Source organism: Triplophysa rosa, linkage group LG16 (assembly GCF_024868665.1).
Source record: "Triplophysa rosa linkage group LG16, Trosa_1v2, whole genome shotgun sequence".
NCBI classification, from domain to species: Eukaryota; Metazoa; Chordata; class Actinopteri; order Cypriniformes; family Nemacheilidae; genus Triplophysa; species Triplophysa rosa.
The window spans coordinates 17,181,984-17,207,780 of NC_079905.1; the positions used below are offsets into that span (position 1 = coordinate 17,181,984).

General features: G+C 39.5%; 1 protein-coding gene across 1 annotated transcript in view; it reads right to left on the minus strand.

Annotated features, from left to right (window-relative positions):
- pard6gb (par-6 family cell polarity regulator gamma b) overlaps positions 1–17,471 on the minus strand; it is a 33,194-nt gene extending 15,723 nt beyond the window's left edge. Inside the window, exons 1-2 of the mRNA XM_057355079.1 lie at positions 17,164–17,471; positions 10,784–11,006 (exon numbers count right to left, since the gene is read on the minus strand). Of these exons, the coding sequence (XP_057211062.1) occupies positions 10,784–11,006; positions 17,164–17,238 (298 nt within the window). The 5' untranslated portion in view covers positions 17,239–17,471. The remainder of the gene's footprint in view (positions 1–10,783; positions 11,007–17,163) is intronic.
- Positions 17,472–25,797: the final 8,326 nt, after the last annotated feature.

Genomic DNA, 25,797 nt, shown 5'->3' on the forward strand with positions numbered 1-25,797 from the left:
TTAAACCACCGTCACCCAGAATGCACCTCTTCGGGTGAACACACCCTGAATGGGGCTGTGGCTTCAAATCTTAGTTCAACCGCACGGTACTGGGCCGACTCCAGAGGCCACAAAGCTCCGCTTCAGGCTATAAACAACTAGCCTCCAGAATACTGAGGAAGACCACTTCCTCCCCCTCTGCAAAAATACCAAGACGCTGGACATTCGTGAGATTCATTCTTTCTGAGTCACTTTCTGTTTTGACGAATGGGCTCCAGGGATATGGATTGTAAGGCTCGGTGTGTCTCCAATAGGGTGGTGTAGAATGATCCATATGCATGAACAATGTAAGCTGAAAGGTCAGTTAGACGCTAGTTCAAGCTCTCGGGAGGCTGAACTAAACTAAAAATGGTTTCTTATTGTGTATAGTATCAGGCATGTGTATTATTTCCTAAATCAAATAAATACTTTGACCAAACGGAATGTCCAAGAACAACAACCTTTTAAAAGCTGGAAAAGGTTCCTTTTGCCAGTACCCGAAGGGCATGGAGTTGTTTGGAAATTTAGACAAACCATAGACTGACCATTATGCAGACAATGACCGTCATGAAGAAAGTTACAAACAGCGCCTTCTTGCATGGGCGTAGCAACCATTGTATGTGGGTGGGACAGGACCCACTCACCTTTAGCGTCTTTCATTTAGCGCAGATCGCCGTCAGTCAAATCCATTCCACCTTGAGGAATGCTTGATAAATTAAACTCCATTTCGCAGTTTAGCTACTGCCTGACTTCCATGCTGCTGTTTCCTTAAATCCATGTCACCTGGCTCATTCAGAGTCCGTATATATTAAACTCCATTTCGTTTCGACACAGGAAGATTAAAGGGGTCATATGACACGGCTAAAACGAATATTATGGTTTGTTTTAGATGTAAGGCAATGTGTATACACGATTTAAGGTTCAAAAACGCTGAATTTTCCACATACCGTGCATGTTTGTATCTCCTCTTTGCCCCGCCTCTCTGAAACGTGCAGATTTTTTACAAAGTTCATGGCTCTGAAAAGCGAGGTGTGCTATGATTGGCCAGTTAACCAGTGCATAGTGATTGGTCGAATACTGCAAACGTGTGACGGAAATGTAACGCCTCTTACCATATTTGGAACATCAGCTTCCAAAGCAATTGTACTGACAGGTACGCCCACCTTACTTGCGTGTACATTTGGGCGGTCTTAGTCAAATCATACCACGAACTGACGTGGATTTGTGGGGGTGTGGTTACACGAGGCGTTTCAGGCAGGTCTGGGTGAGCATTCGCTTTTAGATAGAACGCATCTTTTCTTCCGACACTTAAATTTTTGCAATATTACGTGTCTAATACATGCACGGGCAACTTATAACACACCAAAGACACAGAAAAATACGTATTCGCGCCATATGACCCCTTTAACAAAGTATTATTATACAATAATAATAGAGTGTAAATTTGAAGCTTACTGGGACAAAATACCTCTCTACTACCCTAACCTTACCATACACTTTATTATTAAACACCTGCTAGCCATTTTTCAAATATTATTTTCATTTTTATGAAATTTAATGCCTATACGGTCTGATATGTGATGTGAAAATCAAGAAGAGAGAGATTGAGAGAGAGAGATGAGATTGGCAAAAGGGGGATTCAAACCTGCATCAAATAGCACCAAAACTACTATTCATGTATTTTTCTCACCACACTATTGAAGCTGGTAGTCAACTGGCATTGTTTTTACTTGAGGTTTTTCTGGGTGATGACCCACCCTCATTTTTGCGCTTCCGACGCCCCTGCCTTCTTGAACAAACATTCCAAAGAAGGAAAAAGTATTCTTTAAAATTGTGAACCAATAGGTGCATCTGAAATCTCATTCTTCCTTGGCCTGTTCAAAAACTGCACAAGGAAAATGTGTGTCAGAGTTTCCGCTACAATCCACCTGCACGACACAAAGAACTCGCACAGCTTGTGCCCCACCTACCACCCTCTCTCTTTCTTTTACTGCATCTTTTACTGTACCACACATGCTGGACCACACAACAGCGACATATTTTACAGCAGTCGTCCAGTGCAGACTACGTTTGGCAGAACATCACAGAACAGATTTTAGTGTTTTACCTTTAAAACAGATGTAACTGTTTTTTGCCTATAGCAACACCAACTGGAATCGCAACCTGTTTGAGTGGCCTGGCACGGCTGGACATCAGTTTAACCAAATAGTTTACTCCTCTTTTAATATTTAAAATTTTGTGGCTTCACTGACTTTGAACAGGCACTCCGGGGGAATGGATAACAAATGGTGTCTGTCTGAAGTGTTATGGAAGACTTACTAATCCAAAAGAATTGAAGAAAGGCGAAACAACAATAGTTTAGCACAGAAACCAACAGGGTAGGCATTTATTCATCCTTGTGTTGTTCAAAACCTGTACATGACCACTGGGATATTTTAAGAAATTGTATGATTTTGTGTCCATACAATGGAAGTCAATGGGGGCCGGTGCTGGTTGATTACCAACGTCCTTCAAAACATCTTTAGTGTTCTGCAAAAGAAAGAGTCGGACAGGTTTGAAATAAAGTGAGGAGTAAATAAAGAAAGAATTTTCATTTTTGGGTGAAGTCACAGGTCTTTGAAAACCACTTATCTACAAAAAGAAATTCTTAAAAGCAGGGGGGACGGGACCCCTAAGTGTTGTGAAAAGGTCAGCACTTTTTCAGAAGAGACAGAAAAGCTGCTGTATCAAAAGAGGCCTGACAGCTGCTTCAAAAAATAAATAACAGCAATCTATGAATAACCTTTATTGTATGAGGTTTCAGAGAATCATTGCTGTTAATGGCATGGCCTCGAGCTCCACTGGCTGCGCAGACAAAAGGAGCGTGTTATCCAAGTAACTGCTAACAAAAGAGAGTGAAGCCGTGCTACTGTGACTGCAACTTTAAACTCAGTGAGAATAAAAGGAAAACAACCTCCAGTGATGCTTTTCATCATTTATATTCAACACATGGTCCTGCTGGTACGATGACGATGAGTGCCAAAAATAATCTCAGCAGGGACCTGGGACTCCAATTCTGATCACTAACAGCATGTGAATTGCATAATCCACACACGTCCTTGCGTAACAGCATTTTTTTTTCCACAAATAAACTCAGTATCAAAACGGTCAGGGATGAAACATAATCTCACAGCGAGGGGAGATTAGTTTCTGCTTCTGTGATCCCAAAAGCAAAATAGATTTAAAGCCTGCTTGTGGTGGTGCGGCAACACGGTGAGAACAAACAGCTGTGGGTGAGCTGTGTGCGCTGAAGGCCAGGCATACTCTCATTACAGAGTTCCCAGAAGCCCCTGGGCTCCTCTGCATCGTCCAGCCAGATGTGCGAACGGTTCCCTGCAGTTGGCTGCAGCAGCAGACGGAGGAAGAAAAAACACAGCAGGATCTTCTAGAAGGATAGAATGACCCTTACACTATAGAAAGCACAGCTATTTCAGTGATTTACTTATGAACCATTATGAGAACTAACTTATTTAAAGGCAGGATATGCATTTCTTTCCAAAATGTTTGTTTTTGTCACGCTGGTCAAGTCTCTTCTTACCTCAGTGGTAAGAGCATGGCACCTAGCAATGCCAAGGTCATGGGTTTGATCCCAGGGGGTTGCACATAGTCAGAGACAAACGTATAATACAATGCAATGTAAGTCGCTTTGGATAAAAGCGTCTGCCAAATGCATAAATGTAAATGTCTGTGGATGCTGTAGGACCAAAAAAAGTGTTCGCCAACGTTTAGGAGGAGGCGTGGCTTTGGATGGCGATTTGCAGGTAGGGAGGGACCGTATGATTTCACTGCTAACAGGCTAAAGTTAGCATTTCCAAAAAGACTTCTTTAAAAGCACACGCATTGTAAAAGACATTAAACAAATGTTTTGCAGCTGAGATTTAGGACGAACAACAAAAGCTAAATACTACAGGATTTAGTAGTAGATTTAGTGGTGGGACGCCTGATATTCTCCTCCAAAAATAACACAGAGAAGAGCAAAGAAAGGTGAAGTTTGACACGTCATATGGTGAATAAAATCAACATTTATCAGCCACAGAACATAAAAAATACATTAAGTCTTAGATGTGACATTTCCGAGAGAAAGAAGATATTTATGAAGGGTAGACTCTTAAAAATAAAGGTGCTTAAAAGGTTCTTCACAGTGATGCCATAGAAGAACCATTTTTGATTTAACAAAGAACCAGTCATTCTTTAAAGAAGTTAATTCTAATTTCACATCGACTTCAAAACCACCTACAGAAGCAAATCCAGGAGACCAGCATAGATTGTGTTTGAATGCTCACCCTTACTGTAAAAGACCCACCCAAGAATCAGAAAGACCCTTATACTAACTTTTTCTCACACGCTTCTTTATTATCACAGTCGTTCATTCCCTGTCACCTCTCTACGACGCACTGTCTACAGCTCCATTCCTCCTGAATGGTTTTCAGACCATTTCTCTCTCACTTCTCACTCTGTGTAAAATACTAATAGATTTTTTTCTGATACTAGCCTTTAAAAGTGCACATACCGCCCCATGCCAGAGAATGCCTTGAAAAGCAATTTCCTGCTGTTTTGGCAGACAGACCTTGAAGATCATTGCTGTACAGATTATAAGGCACATTTACAAGTGCATGCAAAGACGTTTTTATTAATTGCATTTGTGAACTGTCAAATACCATTCATTTTTGAGCATGAAAGAATAGCACAATGTGCTCATTGTTTTATATTTTTACGCTAACAGCAAGTCAGAATGCTATTTTAGTGGTTTCTTCAGAAAACCCAATTTTCTCAGGAGTGATTATGTTGGCATTACTGAAATTCAGTATATAAATGAATTCCACTTTGAGAGAGAAGTTTTTCTAGCAAAAATAGGAAAGGAACCTTTATGTTTGTTGATGTTCAGTGTGTCCTGTATTTGGTCTCTGCCCTTGGGTATTTTCCGCAGGTCACTATGAATGCAAATAATCTCATTTATACAGATTTCCAAGACATGCAACTATCACAGCAAAACAATCCTTTGTGTCGGTCGAATCAGCCCGTTTTCATATATATTTGAATAAAACCTTGATACTGTTGCAAGATTTAAATATACTGTAAGTGATCTGCCTGACCTAACACTTCAGTTCATTCTCAGTAACAACGTCAAAATAACTTTAATTTTTCCAGCAAGATTGTTTTCAAAATGTAGTAGCTGCCCTGAAAGCGGAAACTGCCCCTATAGCACCCCTTGTGGCAACGCCAAGAATGCAAGGTGTATTTTCACTTACAATTTATTTCAGAAGGTAACAACAAATGAAATCGAGCTTGCATACCTTCTAGCACTTGTATTTATGTACTTGCTTAATGTTTCGGGCCTAAAAGTGGAAGCCGCCCATCTAGCGCACCAGAACTTCAGACAGGACATGTGTTCTCAATCAGCTTCATTTCTAATTTGGGCTTGAATAAACAAAGAACATGTGTCTGTGTTTTCATCCACAAAACTTTCACTGTAACGTCAAAAAACAAACCCTCTCCTGAATCAAATAAACAGATGTTGCATGAGAAAGATGAACCGGGTGATGCTGGAGAAGCCGAGAACTTCACAACAGGGCGGCAGTGTTTTCATAAAGCTGATTATTTGTGTCACAAATTCCTAATATTTTTGATTACAAAAGGGTTATGAATCAGACTTCATGTTTGCATTTTAAGATACTACAGAGTTCACTCTATTCTAAGGCTGCGTATGCCACACAATGTGACAGCAAAAACAGCAATGCTATTTGTTGTACAAAAAAAGTTTGCCGCTAAAAAGCAGAGTTGTTTCTCTGCAGTCTACTTAAAAAATAACATCATTTAGTAGCATTGGTTATATTTAGATACTCGCCAACATTAAGTCGGTGCAAGAATCCACTGCATTCATTTGTTCTGACCCCTGATTATCCATTACCCAGAAATCTACAAAGCGTCACTGTGCCTTTGCCCAACCACATGCCAGGACAGGTGCACATCAAGTGGGTCTTTCCCACAAAACTGGAATGGAAGTGCAGCGTCTGTCTCTGCAGGAGCAAGGTCTGATTTAGGGTCTTAACTGAGCTAACCCGAGTCAAGAATCCCGTGAGTCAGTGTCTGATCAAGTCTGTGTCTGTCTAACCCCAAGAAAGGAAATTAAGCCAGACTGCCTGCCCCTTTTGCCTTCTGTTCTTTATGGTGTATTTAAATGAAGGAAGTCTCAACTGGTGACCTCTCTAAAAGACTGAAGTTCACAGAGCTTTGTTGGCTTTGGGGGCTTATAAAATGATTGTTTTGTCTGCATACATTAAGACTATTTTATTAGAACAAAAGTGCTAAACAGGCAGCCAATGGGTAGCACACGGTCTTTATTTTGTGGCCCCAGTATGCCTAGTTATGAATGTAAAGATATTATAAATAGCTCCGAACGTTGCATGCTGTCTTTTCACCTTGTGTCTATTGCAAGATAAGAGATGTCTGGTTACGTCTCTATAACACAATGGCGCTCTTTAACCATAAAGACAAGAAATCTATTCCTACAGCTTCCATATAAAACATTACAGGTGGTCTCCAATACAGCTCGAACACAACAATTAAAGTCAATGTGTGTGTAAACCTCTGCTCTGGTATAATCTTCCATTGACACTTTTCTGACTCATCGTCTATCTCTCCAAGTATGTCTATAAGTTAGGAACTCATGAGTGATGGGAATGCTAAGACTCGCTGGTACCGCCCAGTGAGCGCTGCTTGTTACGGCCTTACTCACGCTCAGGTTAAGAGAAGCCGAAGCGTGAGAAAGCGCCTCATTGTTCCACGTTCACAATGGTCACTATGAGAGCTGAATGGCAGCCACAGCCACAAGCAAAGAAACTAATTAGCATAATAGTACAAACCCCACTGACCACTTAAAAGCTTGTGCTGTCGCAAGAAAACGCGACTTACGTAATCCACGGCTGAAGCCCAGAACTGAACATTACGTGCTTGAACGGTTTGACTACATTCCACTCATTTCACCGAAGCATCACTGAAACAGATCAATATTTAATCTACCCTTATGAAGTCGGATAAACTTTGTTTAGGCAGTGATTAAATCTTGTTTTAACCAATATTAGCTTATTGAGACTAGACTAAATGTTTACATTTTACTTTGAGTGGTGTTTGCCCGTGACAAACCTAGCACCAACATGTTTCAGGGGTACTTTATAGGGTGTTGCTATAAGGTTGCCAGGGTGTGTTTTTATCACATTTCTGTATGGCTGCTAGGGTCCTTCCTTCAAGATACATTTTTTTTCACCTGTTTTATTGCCCACTATTCAAAACACGCCTCAACACACCCCAAAATTTGAGGTGTCATGTCATTCATATTCGTAACACAAAAGGGGTCAGAAAGGTTTGAGGTTTGTTCAAATCCCTAGGTCTAAGTTTGAGCAAAAATAATACTCATGTTTGCCTTAGCAAGACACAAAACAGCTTAAAGGCTGTTCTCTGAAGTTTTACTGTGTGTCTTCCTTAAGGCATGAATGGTCTCCAGTTGTGCAACTGCAGAGATGCAAAGTATGCAGATATTGCAGAGTAGCGTTCATCCTCAAATGTGTGGTGACAGAAACGTTCTGTTGACGTGTCGAGATGAGCTCAGTTCGGCCTACTGAAGTCTGTTTTTGTCTCTTTTCACGTGGCTCTTTTGTTTGTGTGAAATGCCTGCCATGCCATGCCATGCCAGCAGACAGAATGATTGTCACCTGTGACTTGTTTTCTTTAGGCTAAAGTCCCTCTGAGAAAAGAGATCTAACCCACAAATGAACAGCTAAGCTTATTTCACCCAAAATAAGACAACTAAAATCATCAAAATCAATAACGTTCACACAACAATTTTCTAGCAACTAGTCATGTTTCTCAGTATTGTTTTTTTTAATATGCTTATTTAAAGGAATAGTTCACTCAAAAATGAACTAGTTGTCACATAATATTTTGTCATGAGACATGCAAGACCCAATAAGATTAGAAGTTGAATTTTAATTGCTAAATATGCTCAAAACAAGAATATTTTTATACAAACAAACATATATTTTCACTTCAGAAGACTTTTATTAACCCACTGGAGTTGTTTGGATTACTTTATTGATGGATGTGCTTTCTAGAGCTTCAACTTTAAATTAAAATTGTTTGTTTGTTAAACTAAAGGAAGACATATGCATCTGGGACATCGTGAGATTAAATGATGAGAAAATGTATTTTTTTTTGTTTGTTTTGCTTCACAAACTAAAACTGCTTGGTCCATGCACTAATAACAAAATGCTTGTCCAATCAAATTGGTGGAACAGAACCGTTACAATTTTTCATTTAATAAAAGTGTTAAAGGGGTCATATGGCGCGAACTAGGGATGGGCGATATTATATCGTTTGCGATATACCGGTAGAAATTCCCCACACGATAGGAATTAGTCTTCCCGCGATATAAACGATAAATTCTAGTTGATGACGTATTTCTTTGTGAGACCCATTCACAGCTCATATGTGAAGCGAAAACGGGTATAGCGGAGGGCGGACGTGAAGCTGAGAAAGAGTTTGCACTAAAAGACGAGCTCTACATCTCGTTTAGGTTGGCACTGTAGATGCATCCGAGTTCATGTTTAGTTTCACTTTCGTTTTATTTAATTCGTTTGTTAAGTATTCGTTGATAGTCATAATGCGTTACACCACAACATTTAGTTTGGCTAAAAGTATTTATTTAAACATTCGTTAGATGTTATGCGCGCGTGCGCAAATAGTTTAGTATGATTTCTTGCCTGTTATATACAGGATGAACGGAGCGTCCCGTGTGCAGCTCGCGCCCACATGTGCTCTCATAGCGACACAGCGCGCACAGCACTGCTGCCTGTTTACATACAGTACGAATGCGAGTTTGTATTACGTTATTTTAAATACGTTTATGAGCGTATAAAAGCATGGATTATTTCATTAGATTTCTTTTATCCGCATTTTCTGTTCTCTTTCTGTAGCGCGAGTCATAGACAGATTCAGTGTATGTTGCTGTGAGAAGAGAAGGTTCACACAGATCAAGAGAGAGTGATTGACAGCGTGATGCGATCGATCGTTTCCACCCAACAATAGAATATATACAGTTTTAGGTATGACATGATGTGTTTATTGAGCTTTAGTTTATTTAACTTTTCTTTACTACAACCTTTTGAAGTCTAATCTCACTATTATATTTTATATTTACAAAAATACTGTAGGTATATTTTAGGAGCTGTTTGATTTGGGGTAAATTTTACTTTTTGATATTTGTTTTTCTGAGGGTCTAGACTACATGCAGCTACTATCACTTGAGGCAAAAAACAGAGATGGATGGCGTTATGGATATATCGTCATTTTTATCGTTATCGCAAGAAATACCAGGAATTATCGTGATAAAGTTTTAGGGCCATATCGCCCATCCCTAGCGCGAACACGTGCTTTTCTGTGTCTTTGGTGTGTTACAAGTTTCCCATGCATGTATTAGACACGTAAAATTGCAAAAATGAAAGTGTTGAAACAAAAGATGCATTCTATCTAAAAGCGAATGCTCACCCAGACCTGCCTGAAACGCCTCGTGTAACCACACCCCCACAAATCTACATCAGTTCGTGGTATGATTTGACTAAGACCGCCCAAATGTATACGCAAGTAAGGTGGGCGTACCTGTCAGTACAATTGCTTTGGAAGCTGATGTTCCAAATATGGTAAGAGGCGTTACATTTCCGTCACACGCTTGCAGTATTCCACCAATCACTACGCACTGGTTAACTGGCCAATCATAGCACACCTCAGAGCGATGAGATTTGTAAAAAATCTGCGCGTTTCAGAGAGGCGGGGCAAAGAGGAGATACAAACATGCACGGCATGTGGAAAATACAGCGTTTTTTAACCTTAAATCGTGTATACACATTGCCTTATCTGAAACAAACAATAATATTCGTTTTAGCCCTGTCATTTGACCCCTTTAATTGTAAATGACACTCCACTTTTGAAAATCACAAAAGTACCTTAATCTATTGTCAAGGTTGACAACCACGACTGAAAAGCAACGATAGCAACTGAAGATGAAGCATTACCTGAACAAACAGTTTGTTCGACTGACATTGAAACTGGTGAAACATTATCTAACAGCACACAAACAGTTTGGCTACAGGATGCTGATTCGTCTTGCGCTGGTATTTACAGGAAGAGTCCGAGTCTCTCCACAGGAAAGAACTGTCACTCTCTTCCCTACCATCAAAACCAGCAGCCTTTCCTGTAGAAAGTTATCTTCAGACCACAGCGTCTCTATCACACACACATACACACACAGATCAGTGTGTGCTGGCCCATGCGAGGGAAAATGCGACAACATAATAGCTGCACTTAGGACCGCGTGTTTGTTTGCGTGTATCTGTGTGATTCAAAAGCATACAATCAGAGATCACATGGCTGTGTTTACCCTGTATTTTTCTGCCGACCACAGGATGAGGCAAAAACTTTGGGCTAAATCTGACTGGATCACTTTGCAAATATGTAGTTAATTCTACATTCGGTTACATTTTAATCCCTAACTAACTGACATGACTAACTTTCGTGGCCAATTCTTTTAACAACTAAAAATGCAGAGCAGAAACAACAAACAATGCTTTAGATATAGGTGAAACATCCACCTTGAAAGAAAGAAAACAAAAGAAAGCAAAACTGGGACACAAAAGGATGTGGGCGGGAAGGATATGAAAAGAGAGAAAGGCCATACCTTGTCTCTGTATGAAGATTCGCAGCAGGGGGTGTGCGGTGGAGACAGCCTTGCCAAAGTTCTCGTCGTTGTTGATGGGAAGCAGGTCTCCGTGGACATCAGCGTATCCGATCATCACCTCCATGTTTGCGATCCGGTGGATGGTCATAATAAGACTGTAGAATTCCTCAAACTTGCCGGGTTTTAGCCGATCCACGGAAAACCTCCGGAACTCTGCCCCATACTGCAAAGTCAAAGCAGAAGTCAGTATGTTGCTACAAACAAGTGCATCTGTTCGAACTAAGAAAGTTAAAGACTGCATTAATTTTATTGGAAAGAGAAATATCCCAACAGGCAATAACGTTACGTTTATTCAAAGGCCGAGGCATTGCAGTTTCACATTGTAAAAGTGAAATTAAGAATTTTTTATACTTTATTATAAATGTAGTTATTGTAATCATTATCATCCTTGGTGTGAATAGTCCTTGAGTCACATCAGAACAAGTACTGTATTTGTGGTTTAGAGGGGTGCCACACAAATAAATCTTTAAGATTTTTCTAACCATTCGAGATTATTTGATCATTTTAGAAATATTTAAGTATAAATAATAGACTCATTTTAAACATATTAAAACAAATAAAACACTGTAGGCCAACTTCGCCATTTGAAACGATTGTTACACTAGTTTAGCTGATTCACTAAATAGATTGATTTTCTCACAAGTTTGACATCATTATGCTTGGTGCAAATTAGGGGTGACCCCGAATCGTCGACGATTCGATGCTTCGATCGGAGGAGCCTGATTCGACTACCAATCTCACAGTCGAATCTTCGCAGAGGTGTTATGAAATGGGGATCATGTCATTTTGGTCATATGGCGTAGCAGACGGGCATGGCATGCACTGCGCTATTTATGATGTAAAGAAATGGGACATTTTTAGGGTTGGGTACCGAAACCCCTGGCGCATATGAGCGCGAGGTCTGGCTATGACCCAGCGCAGGATCGCGTCTATCCGTGTCTTCTGTGCTGTGAGACTGGTATAGAGAAGCAGCACGTTCCGCACGCACCTGCAAATGACTCGCAAATGAATGTGTACACCGTTTCCAAACATTTGTCACTAGGGCTGTCACGATTATGAAATTTGATTGACGATTAATTGTCTAATAAATCATTGCGATTATGGCGATTAATTGTCTGTTTTAGGGCTTTGGCGATTATGACGATTAATTGTCTGTTTTTGAGCTTTGACATTTAATTCTCTTTCATTTTTGATTCAGCGATTGAAATGACCATATTGTTCTGAATACAAGACTATGTTTTTTTCTTGGAAATACATCGGAAAAAAATGGGTCATCATATATTTAAGGTTTAGGCTTTTACCTGTCAATAATACAACCACCAAATACTTGTAAATGAAGTAAATTTATCAGGTGTGAATTGAAGCCACCATTAAAATACTATCAGTCATAGAAAAGCTTCTAGTCTGTTTTTTTCTCACTTGCAAGACTACAGTAAAATTTTACTTGTGTGTTAATGAAATTTTGGTAGACTGGTTTTCACACTGAGATTTGCTTAAATAATATTAAATTGTACTGCAGGTAATTTGTATATGTTTTAGTTTTTTTTTTAAGTGATTGTGTTGTGGTGGTACATTTTACAAGTATTACCATGCTTTAGTAACAATATATACACTAAAATATGCAATATGCAGATGCACTACAGCTCCCACTAGTGTCTTCTATAGAGATGTGCGATAATTGCGATGATCCGAAATCATCGCGATGAGGTCAAACAATCGCGATGAGACGATTATTTAATAATCGTGACAGCCCTATTTGTCACTTACTGAATGTCTGGGCATTTAAATATGAATTAACACCTTCTCTTTAAATGCACGTACGTTACTTAGACTGAACTTTGCGCTGCATGATAAACAATAAAAAAATAAAGTAAAATAACCAAAATCACCATATATAGCAAGCACGGCGCAGACTTTTGGAACTGAAAGCAAGCGTGCGTGTCAGGGGGATGGAGAAAGAGTGCGCAGGAAAAAAGGTGAAAGGGATTTTTTGACTGTTTAAATGGTAAGATGCTTTATTGCATTCCTCCTTTACATGCGGTAAATAAAGTCACTTTATTGGTAGTTCATTGGAAATGAATGTGCTGTATTTCGTTTGTAAAAATTTATTAATTATTATAGAGTAGTTTTAAAAATAGTTTTGAGGCGAGATCTGGTCTAGTATTGTATGGCACAGCATTGTTACGTGATGTTTAAGGAAAATTTATTTTTGTATTTGTGGCTTGTATTTTCAAAATTATGTTCGCCTGCATTTCAGACATTTTGCCTAAACACATTTATTTTGCACATTGTGACTTGACTTGAATCGACTATAGGCAAGACGTGACAATTCTGATTCGACTATGTAAATTCTTAGTCTGGGACACCCCTAGTGCAAATGTTATCTCCTACACAAAAGCAAAACCAAATCAACTAAATATTTCAGAGCAAAGTCAAAATACAAGTTAAAATCTCACCATAGGTCCTTGATTTCAATGATCACGGTACCAACTTAAGCACCTTGTATAAAGACTGGGAAAACTGTCAGTAGACATAATATATCTTGATTATGTCTGGCTGTGACACCACTTTACCAAAACAAAACCTTGTTGTTTTTGCTTTTTAGTCTCTTAATCTATTTTGTCTTTAAACGCATGAGGAATCAGAAAACACTGACTTTGGAAGATAAAGACTGTGTGGATGGAAAGGAACCGCTCGGCTCTACTGTCATGAACTTGGCTGCCCTGCTTGTTGTTATAAGGAAACGGAGGCAAACAAGGGCCTGAGACACAATAGCATGAAACACGATGCAGGATGATGAGTAAGCACAGTAAAACTCAACAACGACACACCAGATGAAATCACCATTACGTTCGCAACATTCTCATCTGCAGCTGAACTGTGCATGACAAAACTTTCATGTAGGATGTGTTCTTCAGTAAATAAAAAATGAGTAGAACAAAACGAACGAAAAGGTTGTGATGAAGATTCAGAACAACATACAGTATCATGGGCATCTGACAGACTATGAGGTCAGGCTGAGGTTACATCTCTGATCATGTGACTGCAGTGCAGATATGAGTTTTGACTCTTGAAAGCGTGGGCTGTCCCATCCAGTCTGAAAAACACAGGCCTCGCATTGTCTTCTGCAACAGCGGTACATGTGCAACATCCCAGCAGTCATTTGTGGACGGGTTTGCTGTATTCTGTAATTATGGCTCTTGGATAAGAGTCCTAAATTAGCCAATGGCAACCTGTTATTAGCACACGAAACATGAAAGCGCAGGAGCAGAAATATACTCTGAGGGTCTCTGAAGGGCAAGCGTGTGATCATGTTGACTATATGTGAAACAAGCACAATTAAACGCGAGCAAATAAGATCACATCTCCTAAAGTGTGAAAGCGTGATATGTTCATCACCTTCAGATGACAAGCAGTGACCCATCACAAACAAATTAACGCAGCTAGCTAACCATAATACGTGATTGCTATGTAACTGCACGTAATCTGATGACCAAACTTTCATTGTGGCAACGTGACAACTGGAAAAGTGAAATTCCTGGATTCGTTGCCGCAACGTAACTTTGTGATGTTGTCTGTAAGTAAGTGCAATGTAGTGACAATGTACCAATCAGGGCTTGCACAGGGCTTACAGCTTGCACACTTTGTGCCAACCTATCCTTCAATAAGTGCATCAGTGAAACTGTTAAGGTCAAACTGAAATTATCAGGGACCTTGTCAAACATAAACATTTGCCACTTGTTTTTAACACCGGGTGCCAAAAACAGCAGGACACTATGATGACTTTCCCAATATCCTACTTATTATTAGCTATATGCAGACACAGGCATTATGTGGGACTGCATTTTCTGCACCGATTTGGAGGTAAAACTACAAAAAAATCTCTCAGATTGATATAAGAGTGGGTAAATGTGTTAAACAGAACTGATAGTACCCCTCTTTAAGGTAACAGAAAGCATTACTAGATATGCCAAAAAAATACTAATATACTAACAAACAAGGGACAGTGGCTGTACAGAATTTCATGAATCTGTCAACTGAATGTTTAGCATCTATCCATCTTTTTGGACTGCAGATGAAATCTAAAACGTACAGTAGGATTTCACCATACAGCGGCGTTCAACAGTTTCATTTTAAAAGATCAAGCAAAAGGAATTCCCCTGTAATAAATACTAACTGTTTCAGTTGGACCTGAATCTGTGCCAAACGTTTCTGGGCACGCAGGAGTTTATCGTGCACTCGGTCACATTACTTTTGCACCACCTGTGATCATTGCTGTCCTAAACCCGTGACATGACATCAGATCATTGAGAGTACGGGCCTAAGCAGAGCCTAAACTGGTCCAATGATTGAATCCTGAGTAATATGAGAATAAAAAAAAACTTTTCATCGGTCTACTAACCCAGGCAGGCTCAGGCAAGCCGAAACAATGTGCTACAGCCAAATACACAGCTCTTTGTGTTAAATACTTGTCTGACGTTCACCAGTACCCAAAACCTAATCTTATCAAGTGTCAGCAAAGCGTTCCATGCGAGTACATTTCCAACTGAAATCCAAGAGAATCTGGCAGTGGAGGAGCAGTCGGGGGAGTGTTTCTGGAAGACGTACAAAGCCCCAGACACATCAGTGTGCTTTCTTTAGATGTAAAGTGTTTGGAGACTAAACCGGTTTCTCACAAAAGAACACGGTGACATGGTTCACTTAGGAAACCCTCTCCCACATTCTTATCACCAACAGAGTTCCTCCAAAAACAACAGCTCCTTGATTGGGACATACAGGAACTGAGCGATGACATCATGAAAACACTACATGCGATCTAGAGATTTTAGTGACATCACAATGCATGACTCATTGCATGACAGCCAAGTGATACAGTGTTGTGATTGACAGGCAATGTACTGACCATCCCGGTGTGGAGATTGTCCAGACCCACCCGTCAGCATTATCGCCACACAGGTTTTAGTTTCACACATTCGTCCATTGAGACTTGAGTTGGGTATTTTCCAATTACTCCAAGTATTGGGTCTTTAGGTTTTAGTAGGTAAGTATAGAAGTATCTGCCTCATTCAAGAGAGTGTAAAAGTAATTGGCACATCTTGTCTTTAGAGATCCCAAACAGTGGATCCTTTCATTAACAACAGTAGCGGGGCTTTTCAGACGCTGTTATGAATTAGAGCAAGGTTGAATAATAAGACAATGGCAACGGAGTCTGGATCTGGGAACGTCGCCCACACATTCCAGCAATTAAGAGCATCACATCCACATTATAAAAACTGTCTAGGCCATGCCTAGTACAAGATCTCACAATTGACTATCACACAGTTTTGTATAAAGGTTTAAATCTGTGAATTGGTTTATGGTTTCGGAACTCAAAGGATGTGTACTACATCATCTAGATCCAATTCATTTTGACAGCTCTTGGAATACTGTCTCCTATAAGTCAACTCTAAGAGTCCATTGTATCATAAGCTCAAGCAATGTCAAATATAAAGCGATAGAGATGGTTGGTTAAACCAGGCAAGCTGTGCAATATGCATGATGATAGTAAACCTACCATGGTGTTTTAAATGAAACTCCTGCTATTAATTACTAATGGGAATGAATTCACGAAAGGCACTTTACTGATACTTAAAATGTATCAATGCAATTATCCTTATCACATAAAGTAGCATCAAAAGAAAGTATCCATTTAAAACAACTTCTAAAGAGGTGTACACATACCCAGAGAGAGAGCACAACAAAACTATTAATTTGTCCAACTGAAACAAATTAAGAAAGCCAATCCCAATGGGCTTGTTCTCACGTTTGTTCTCGTAATGTGTAAAAATATCCCAGTGCTGTTTGGATACTTTTTCTGATAATAAGACCGTATTGTACCTAAATTGGTGTGAATATTAAAAAACAACTTCAGACAGTAATAAGCAGAATACAGGAATGATCAGATTAGCAGACAAGCAACACCACACTACTGAAACAGTCATTTAACATTTATCTTCAAATCTATGTATAATTTAAGCAAATTCTTGGGGTTTCCATATCAATGACAGTTCAAGCGCCAAAACGACGGTTATACTAGACTCAAATGAAAATGAACATAAAACGCAAATGAAACCAAATGCAATGCAACACGGTTACCAACATGTTAAAACGTAGGTTCAGTTGTTCATTGAGCAGATCAGATTACGTTTTCATTGGGAAAACTTGACAAGGGCTAACCAGAGTTAGCCATCCATACTTTTCCCAAAGTACATATCGTAAAACATCAAACAACTAACGTTACACAAAAACGTACAAGTACGTGGTTTTAATCTAGGAGTTACCTTGCTTTTCACTTCCACGGCATTCATGTTCAAGGTACGCAAAGATTGCGATTTATTATTAAAGCTCCGGTTCATTTCGCTCGGTTTAAAGTTTTTAGCCCGTCCAGGATGAGGGGCTCGGTTTACAAATCCGCCCCCCTTATTAAACGTCCGGTATTTGAGTTCAAGACGCGGTAAAGTCCGTCTTCGGAATGTCACTTTTTCGTAAATTGTCGTCGCAGTGTGTCTCGATCACTTCACAAAACTTCTGGAGAAAAATATGCGAAAGACAAATCAGCGCCTCTCTCTCACTGGGGGGAGTGGGGTGAGTTTTCACGAATGACATCATCCCTCCCTCTTTTCGACTCTCCCGAAAACCGAGTTTAATAATCCTAGTATGATGAAGGGTCGGTTGTGAATATTCATTACGCAATATGACGTTCGCCCGGCAGGCGTAACTGATTGGATGAAACTCAAAGCGTTAGTAAGTGGGCGGTAGTCAAACGTCGAAATAAGAAGTAATTTTCAAAGATTTGCAAGTGAAAGAACAATGTATTGGGTGGTATGCTTTCCCTAGAATGGAAACCAAAAGAAATGAAAGAAGGCTTAAACCACACCACATAAAGAAATTGGTAATGGTTTTAATGGCAAACAGTAGAACATGTTTATATTTGTAAAAAATAAATAAAAAAAAGTTTTAGCAGGGAGAACAAAACAGAGTTAAGGTTTGATTTCCATACCTCTAATGTGTATTTCCCTATTTTGAAATGAATGTGAAATTATGGTTTAGTCCACATGTGGGCGGTTCTTTTCGTGCTGATTTTGGGTGGAAGGCGTGGCTCATGCATATTGGCCACGTCACGTACCCAGGTTACCCAGCAACGCCAGAGCAAACGCATTAAATTAAGTTTTCGCCATAGTAGGATTCGTAACTTGGCTGCCAAATTCATCCCATGTGTAAGTGGAATACGACATGACATGTTTAGACACAGGAGAGAACGTGCAAATGCGTAAATCAATTGTATGTCGTTCATGCGTAATGTTCGGATGTGTAGCATTGCAGGGAAGCGGCTTTCAGGCGCCGAAACCCGACAGCTGCTCTGTCCAGGAATGTCTTTTCAGGAATTTCTCGGGCAAACGTTTCAGTGGACAGTAAAAGACATATTTATATTTGCCTGCGATATCACAACTACCTTAAACATACCGCTAGATATCACTATTACGCTATAAAATGAAGACCCATGCGTTTTTCTTGAGTTAAGTCAACGCGTGTAAACTACTATTGCGTGTTTTGGATCAAATGTGACATTTTAGTTGGTTGTATTTGTATTTTTCTTAAAAAAAAGAAGAACATTTCTCTTTGTAAAGCGTTTTACAGATAAGGAAATGAATAGTCATTTTTACGTCTAAAATATCCAACAGAGTCAAGTAAAATAAATGTTAAACACATGTAGTAGGTCGCCCCCTCGTGGTGGCTTAATACCAACATTCATTTTCGTAACCTAAAATTGGACACTTCAAAAGCATGAAACTGCATTCTTGACATATTTGTGATGCCAAAAGCCGTTTCTAGAACGTCATTTCCTCTGGCTACAGAATGTCACATGGAAATGATGGCTCAAATAAAACAAACAAACAAACAATGGAACTAAATTCTTATAAGTGAAGAGGGAAGTCAAGTACTTTGTAAAAAGGCAACTCTTACCAACAGACAGACATACACATAGGAGGTATATTAAAACAAAAATAACTTTGACTGTGTTCCAACCTCTGCTTATCATGCACTTTACATTACATGTGACATGCATTACAATGAGAGCCATATGATGGCCAGAATCAATTAAAGAAAAGAACATGAGCTGTTTTTTAAGCAGTAACTGTGCGAGGCCTCTTATAACTCCAGAGGCCTTTTAAAGGCAAGTCTGGACTCTTTCATGCACTTTAATGTGTAACCTGACAGAGATCAGGGATCAGAAAGCAGTTACTGACGTAGAGTCTTTGAACTGTCCCAGGATCAGTCATGCTTGTTTATGAGTAACGACAGAGCATTATTAGCTGATCTGGGTTCTGCTGCCCAGACAGTATATCATCTGTGTTTTCATTGGTTTCAGAGGGTAATTAAGAAGAGTTAAAGTGACTTCAACCCCTGCAGTCTATGCATTCACTAATAGGCATGTACTGGGAATTGTGAGCGGTGACGCAAAGCTCATAAAGATTTCTGTATTTAAAAGCTTGTTAGGAAGGATGGGTCTCAATAATAGATCTCAGTGCCTACAAATCCATGCAAATGTGCCATTATATGTGTCAGAGCTGTGGCTCAGTGGTCAGCGCTCTTGACACATATACAGTACATGCATGGGCCATTGGTTCGACCCGGGTCATGTCCCGATCCTACACCCCGTCTCTTACCCTCATGCTCCTGTCTGCCTCCACTATCCTGTGTATATGAATAAAAATCCCCAAAAATATGATTAAAAAAAGTGCCATTATATTATTGGAATTTCAGTGAAGAGTTACTTTACAGATTTAATATGTCGGACAGCACACACAGCAGGGTTGAGCATTGGCTAGTGTAACGTACAGGTATTTTTTCATTGTGAAATTGAAGTACTTATTGAAGATATTGAAGTTTTTAATCAAGTTTTAAATATTTATATTCTTTTATTTCACTTTACACCTCTAGGGGGAGACAGATCCCATAAAATAGAGCACATCGCAGACAAAGAGATAGGCCAACTGCAGCACATATCATAAATTCATCACTTGTTTATTTCTTTTGCAATATGAAGCGAAAACTATTAGCGTTGTCTTCTCTTTCAGAAGCAACCTCAGCAATGTCACAGAGCATGCTCAGAAGTCGGACATCAAAAGTCAGCATATTTTCTCATTTTGAATTCAGACGTTTCACATGAAATCCTATTTCTTGTGCACATATTTTGCTTTATGCTCTTACTGTATGTTTTCTACTCTATGCAATAACTTCTATTCATCGTTTTGTTAATTTTACATGCTGTAAATGTCATACTGTATGCGGAATTTCAGGAGAAACACGACATGAAATGAAATCTCCTGAGCTATGACATAACAACCCCTGAGCAATACAACTATCCTCCTAGCAAAACTAGTTTTGTCAGGGCACATAATCTGTTTAGAATTGACTTTCATCCATAGCAATTAAATACTGTTACTCTAACTCCTGGTATCCACGACAAAGGGTGCCCAAATTACAGCATACATGCAACAATTAACTCCCAATAAATCATGTTTTGATAACCAGTCCTGTCAGTAGACTTCGGTTTGAATTTTGTGATGTGCCGCAGTAAATTAGAAAGTGAAGTTTAAGCTTTGCGTCTATGTGTGCGCATATCTGTTTTTCCTTTCATCCAGCTGCGCGAGTTGATAGATTACACTTTCCGCTTTAAAGGAATTGATGGCCAGCTGCCCTGAGCTGCCACAGATGAATGCATATCCAAAGAAGAAGAATGAGGTGGAATTCTGAGAGATCCTCTGTGAGAAATTCTTGTCAAAAGGTTCCTGGAGAGCAGACACTGCTCTTTATCATTTTTCAAAAGTAAATATCTCCCCAAATACGCACGTACTCACGCACGCACGCACGCACGCACGCACGCACGCACGCACACACACACACACACACACACACACACACACACACACACACACACACACACACACACACACACACACATTCCTTTATCCTGTTGGATTTGAAAGTCAGCACAAAGAAAAATACATAAAAGGAGTGAGTCTCTCACTGTGAGAGAACGATTACAATCGAAGGAGGAAAAGGAAGAATTACGACATGAAAAGGGCCCAAATCAAGCCCTTCTCATGCTTTTATATCGTGATTAAAACCTTGAGAGAATGTGTAAGGCATATGGATCATCTCAACATCTTCAGGCTGGACGCAGATCTGTACCGTAAGCACAGCTATACTCTTACACAGGCTGCTGTGATTGGGAACACATTTTAGCTGATGCTTCGCTGACTTTGATTCTTCTTTATTCTGGTGCTCGTACCCGGGCCTGATGGAGAGATGAAACAGAGGCGCTGATGCCGTGAGAAGGCTGTCAAACGACTCTCGTTTCTGGCATGACTCGCGCTGTCCCCTCCCTTGTAAAGTGCCGTCTTTGTCTGAACACGCACATGAACAGAGAGAAGCAAATTGAGCAGTGGCTGTGTTTGTTTAGCTTAGTTAAGAGTTCATTCCTGTCGGGACATTCGCGTTTTTTGATATAACACATTTCGAAAGGCTCAGAAGTAAAGGAACTTGGGAGGGTCATGAGGCCTTAATGTATCCGATGTTAATGCTTTCCTCTGGTTGTGATATGGAGTTAAATAGACTTGAATGGACAAGAAGGGTTGCCCCAGGAAGATGTGACCCTTCCTTGCGTGTGCGTCTGGGGCCCTCCACTGAGCAACTCGGACAATTACATCAGATTCCACATTTTTCAATCACCTTTAACAAACCATATCGATTGGAGAAGGAGCAGCAATAATCACGATGTTTACTTTAGCAAACACTACTTATGTTTTATTTATATAACACCTTTCCCAGGCTCAAGGATGTTTGAGCGTATTTATGAATATTTTGCCCATTGTACAAAATGCATTCTGCCTACAAACAAACAGCATACAGATGTTTTCTTAATGAATGCAAAAGCTGGAGAAGACACAAGGAGACTAGAAGTAGCGTCTAGTTTGTCGCTGTCGGGTTTTGTTCTGTGCCTGAAGTTGGACGGTGTCAAAACACTCTCCGGTTTGTGCTGAAGAATGAAAACGCAAGCCATCTGGAGCAGGGGTCAAAGGGTAATTTCAGGCATGGTAATGAGAATGCTTGTAGCTTGAGGATGTGTGGAACACACAGCGGTGGGCCGGTTTGCCTCAGGAGTGAGCATTAAACATTAACAACGCTACACAATCTCAAATATACCATCATGTCTGTCCTTTACGTAACTCTCTACTCTTTCAAGGCTTTCATTTGTATGTTCAAAATTCTAGTGAGCTGCTTATGTAGGCAGCATTTTAAGGCATGGGGTGCAAAGGGGGCTTCTGTAGAAGATACAATTTTTACAGCTTTCTAAACGAATGTATTTCTGTCAAATTAAATATTCTCACCATTGAAGAGACCGTATGAGACTAAAATGATTTACATGGACTCCACGATTCCTAGTCCCAGTCCCGGTGGGTGTAAGTAGTTACTTCGTAATTAGTTACTGTAATTTAATTACTTTTCCCTTGAAAAAATAAAGTAAGGGATTACTACATTTTTCTGTAATTTAATTACAGTTACTTCTGATGTAATCCAACTAAATACTTTGTGTGTGCAATAGTGGATTGACATCAAAATTCAAAGTCTAACTTTAAAATCCATGCTTTAATGTATAATTCTCACATTTGTAATACTTTGGTCAGTTAATAAGAGTACTTTATGTAGTTTAATATTATTTATTTGAATGAATTAAAAGAGCCGTTTCATGCCTATCCTTGAATCACTTAACTCATCAAGGTTGATGTAGGATATAGAAAGTAATTAGTAATTAAATACTTTGTGTACTTTGAGTAATTTGTGCAGCAACCTAATTACACTATTGAATATGTAATTAGTAACTAGCACTTCATTACTTTTTCAAAGTAACTTGCCCAACACTGGTCCCAGTCTATTGAACCAGAAAAAAATAACCAAAACACATTCAAATTCATTCCATTCAAACTTATTCAAAATCATTGTACCCTGTTACTCATTCCTGAAATTCAAATCAGTTTTCTGTGAATGTCCTTGTTTTTTCCTCAGTGTAGTTTAATTTGCAAAAGAAGACCATTTCCTCTTGTTTGGTACTCCGGGGGCCTGTGACGTGGTTAGGAAGCAGGGTTAATTGGTTCTCTCTCTGCCCTCCTGTAAATTACAAACAGACTGGAGAGATTCTGTCCCTCCTATTTACTCTCTCTCTCTACTTTTTACTTTCTCTCCCATTTTCTTTCTCACTCTCTGTGTCTTTCTCTCCGAGGAGCCCCGTCTGGCTCTTCTAGATTATCTGCTGCTCAGTGCGGCCCGATTTCATTATCATCACGACAACATCGGCAGTCTCCAGGTGGCCTCATGCAGGCCGGGCAGACGCTGCTTTTGAGTGCATCTTACTGTTGAGAGAGAGAACATCAAAGGGCTCGCAGGAAATGTGTGCTGTACCACGAGCCACTGTGGGTCAATATGGTAGATGAGAGGCGACAAACATCTCGAGGGGTGATTGTTACAAACAAACAGCCACACTGAGCCTGTAAGCCCTTTTTAAACCGCAACTGCATGGAAAGAGACTTATGGAATGTAATGATCAGATAATAACACGCTTCGCTGATTTTCTCTTAAATTTTATTACAAAACATATCGCGCTGACGTTGTTTCCACACCAGAGTGAAATGTTATTGCTCAGAGGTTGCTCTTCAAAGCTCGGGGGATTTAATGTAGATCTCAGTCGTTTCATTTATGTGTCAAATTTGTCTCGGATGTTTCTCCTAACATTCCTCAGGGGAAATAAATATATTTCAATTTTAAATGCCTAAAGTGTACTGGGTCCAGAGGACCAATCTTCTAGTCAAGTCTAGTCAGATAGAATTTTCTACAATACAGATTGCACTTTACAATAAAGTTAAAGGGATAGTTCACCCAAAAATAAAAATTCTGTCATCATTTGCTCACACCCTTTTGTCATTTCAAACTTGTGTGACTTTCTTTCTTCTGCAGAACACAAAAGAAGATATTTTGTTAACTGGACTCACTTGCATTGGTTTGGTGTCCATAAAGTAGAAATGAATGGGGTCCAGTGGTGTTCTGTTACCAACTTCCTTCAATATATCTTCTTTTGTGTTCTGCAGAAGAAAGAAAGTCATTAGGGTTTGAAATGACAAGAGGGTGAGTAAATGATGACAGAATCTTCATTTTTTTCATTCAATTTTCAACTGACACTTTAATTATTGAAAGCAGGGTTGTCAGATCGCCATAAAAAATTGCCAAAAATAGCCCAATGACCCCACCCCAAATACCAAAACTCAAAATATTTCACTCCCATGTCTAAAATACCTACATTAGCCGTCACTATTATGTATTACACACAATTTCTTCTTAAAAATCACTGTATAATGTATAGTTACAGACAATCTTACCTTAAGAATGACGATAAACAAAGTCTTTCCCCCTTTAACCAGAGGAATAAAACAACCCTCGGTAACTGTTTAAAAGTAGCCCAATTTCACAGGAAAACAGTGGACCTGGCAACCCTGATTGAAAGGGATAGTTCACCTAAAAATGACATTTTTGTCATCATTTATTCACCCTTAACTCTTTCTTCTGCTTTTGTTTGGAATGACATAAAAGTGAGTCAATGGTGAATTAAGGTAATCTTATCATTCATAGCTTTGGTTTTAACAATGTGTTTTTTGTTATATAATTATTGTAATATAATGATGTAATATTATTATTTTTTAATATAAAAAGTAGACACTTGCGCTCAATGGTGACTACTCTTCATAAGACAATAGACAATAGACAATTCACAAAACAGTTCACATATTGATTCAATTCAGTTCATCAACAGTGTCACTAGTCCAAACATGATGTGAATCTTTTCAAAGTTTGCAATAACAGAAGGAAAGACTAATGCGAAATTGGTGCGTTTCCATCAAGTTCCTAGTAACCAACAGTAAATAAAAAATATCTGGAAACCAGAAAGACACCATCAACGGTAACAGCCGCTTAGTCTTGAGGGTTTAATATTCGCTACATCAGAATTGATCTCCCATTATTCGCATTAGCTGTTTTTTGCAAAAAAGAAAAAACACCTTAAGCAAGCGTAAAACGTTTTGCGAAAAAACTTGGCGTTTCCATCACTCGTTTCTGATGTGAAACTTCAAAATGTGCATAAAACCAGGGTCATGGAAACCCGGCTAATGTTGCAGAAATGTGTCAATCTTGAAACAAGTCAAACTTTTGTTCTCATCCAAAAGCCAACCAGTAAAGCCAAATTGTCCTAATTATTTTTTGCTCTAGATATTATCACACCAGTCTGATTTACTCAGAAAGTACTTTTTGTTAATATCGGGCTTCACATGTAGTCATTCTAGTGTAAGAACCGGCCAATGCTTTTGTAAATAAGACAGTATTTGTACACTCCCTTTAAAGGCGGGGTAACCGATTTCCGAATTACGCTTTAGACAACTGAGTCAGGCTGAGTACCAAAACAACCTCGTAGCCATTCAGCAGTAAGGTGCACAGTGCACAGGACGGACATTAGCCGAGCGCTGACGAAAGCGAAAGATGGGGGTAGGGGTGTGTTTGTTTTGGTGATTTGAACATCAACAACGGCTAAGAGAAATCGGACACCCCGCCTTTAAGTCCACCAATACCACATTCACACTATCTGCCAATACTTTTGAACTTTCAGGCCAGCCCCTTTTCACATCAATACTTAATTGTCCATCATCACAGCCATAAATACTGAGCACTGTTCAGCGCTCAGTAATCGATACCCAATATTTCACATATTCCCAATTAAATAATGCAGTGCTAACCACGACAGCAGTGTTCTCCTGCCGAGAGCTGCTCTCCATTAGATGCTCTACTGGTATGACATAGGAGTCCTCGCT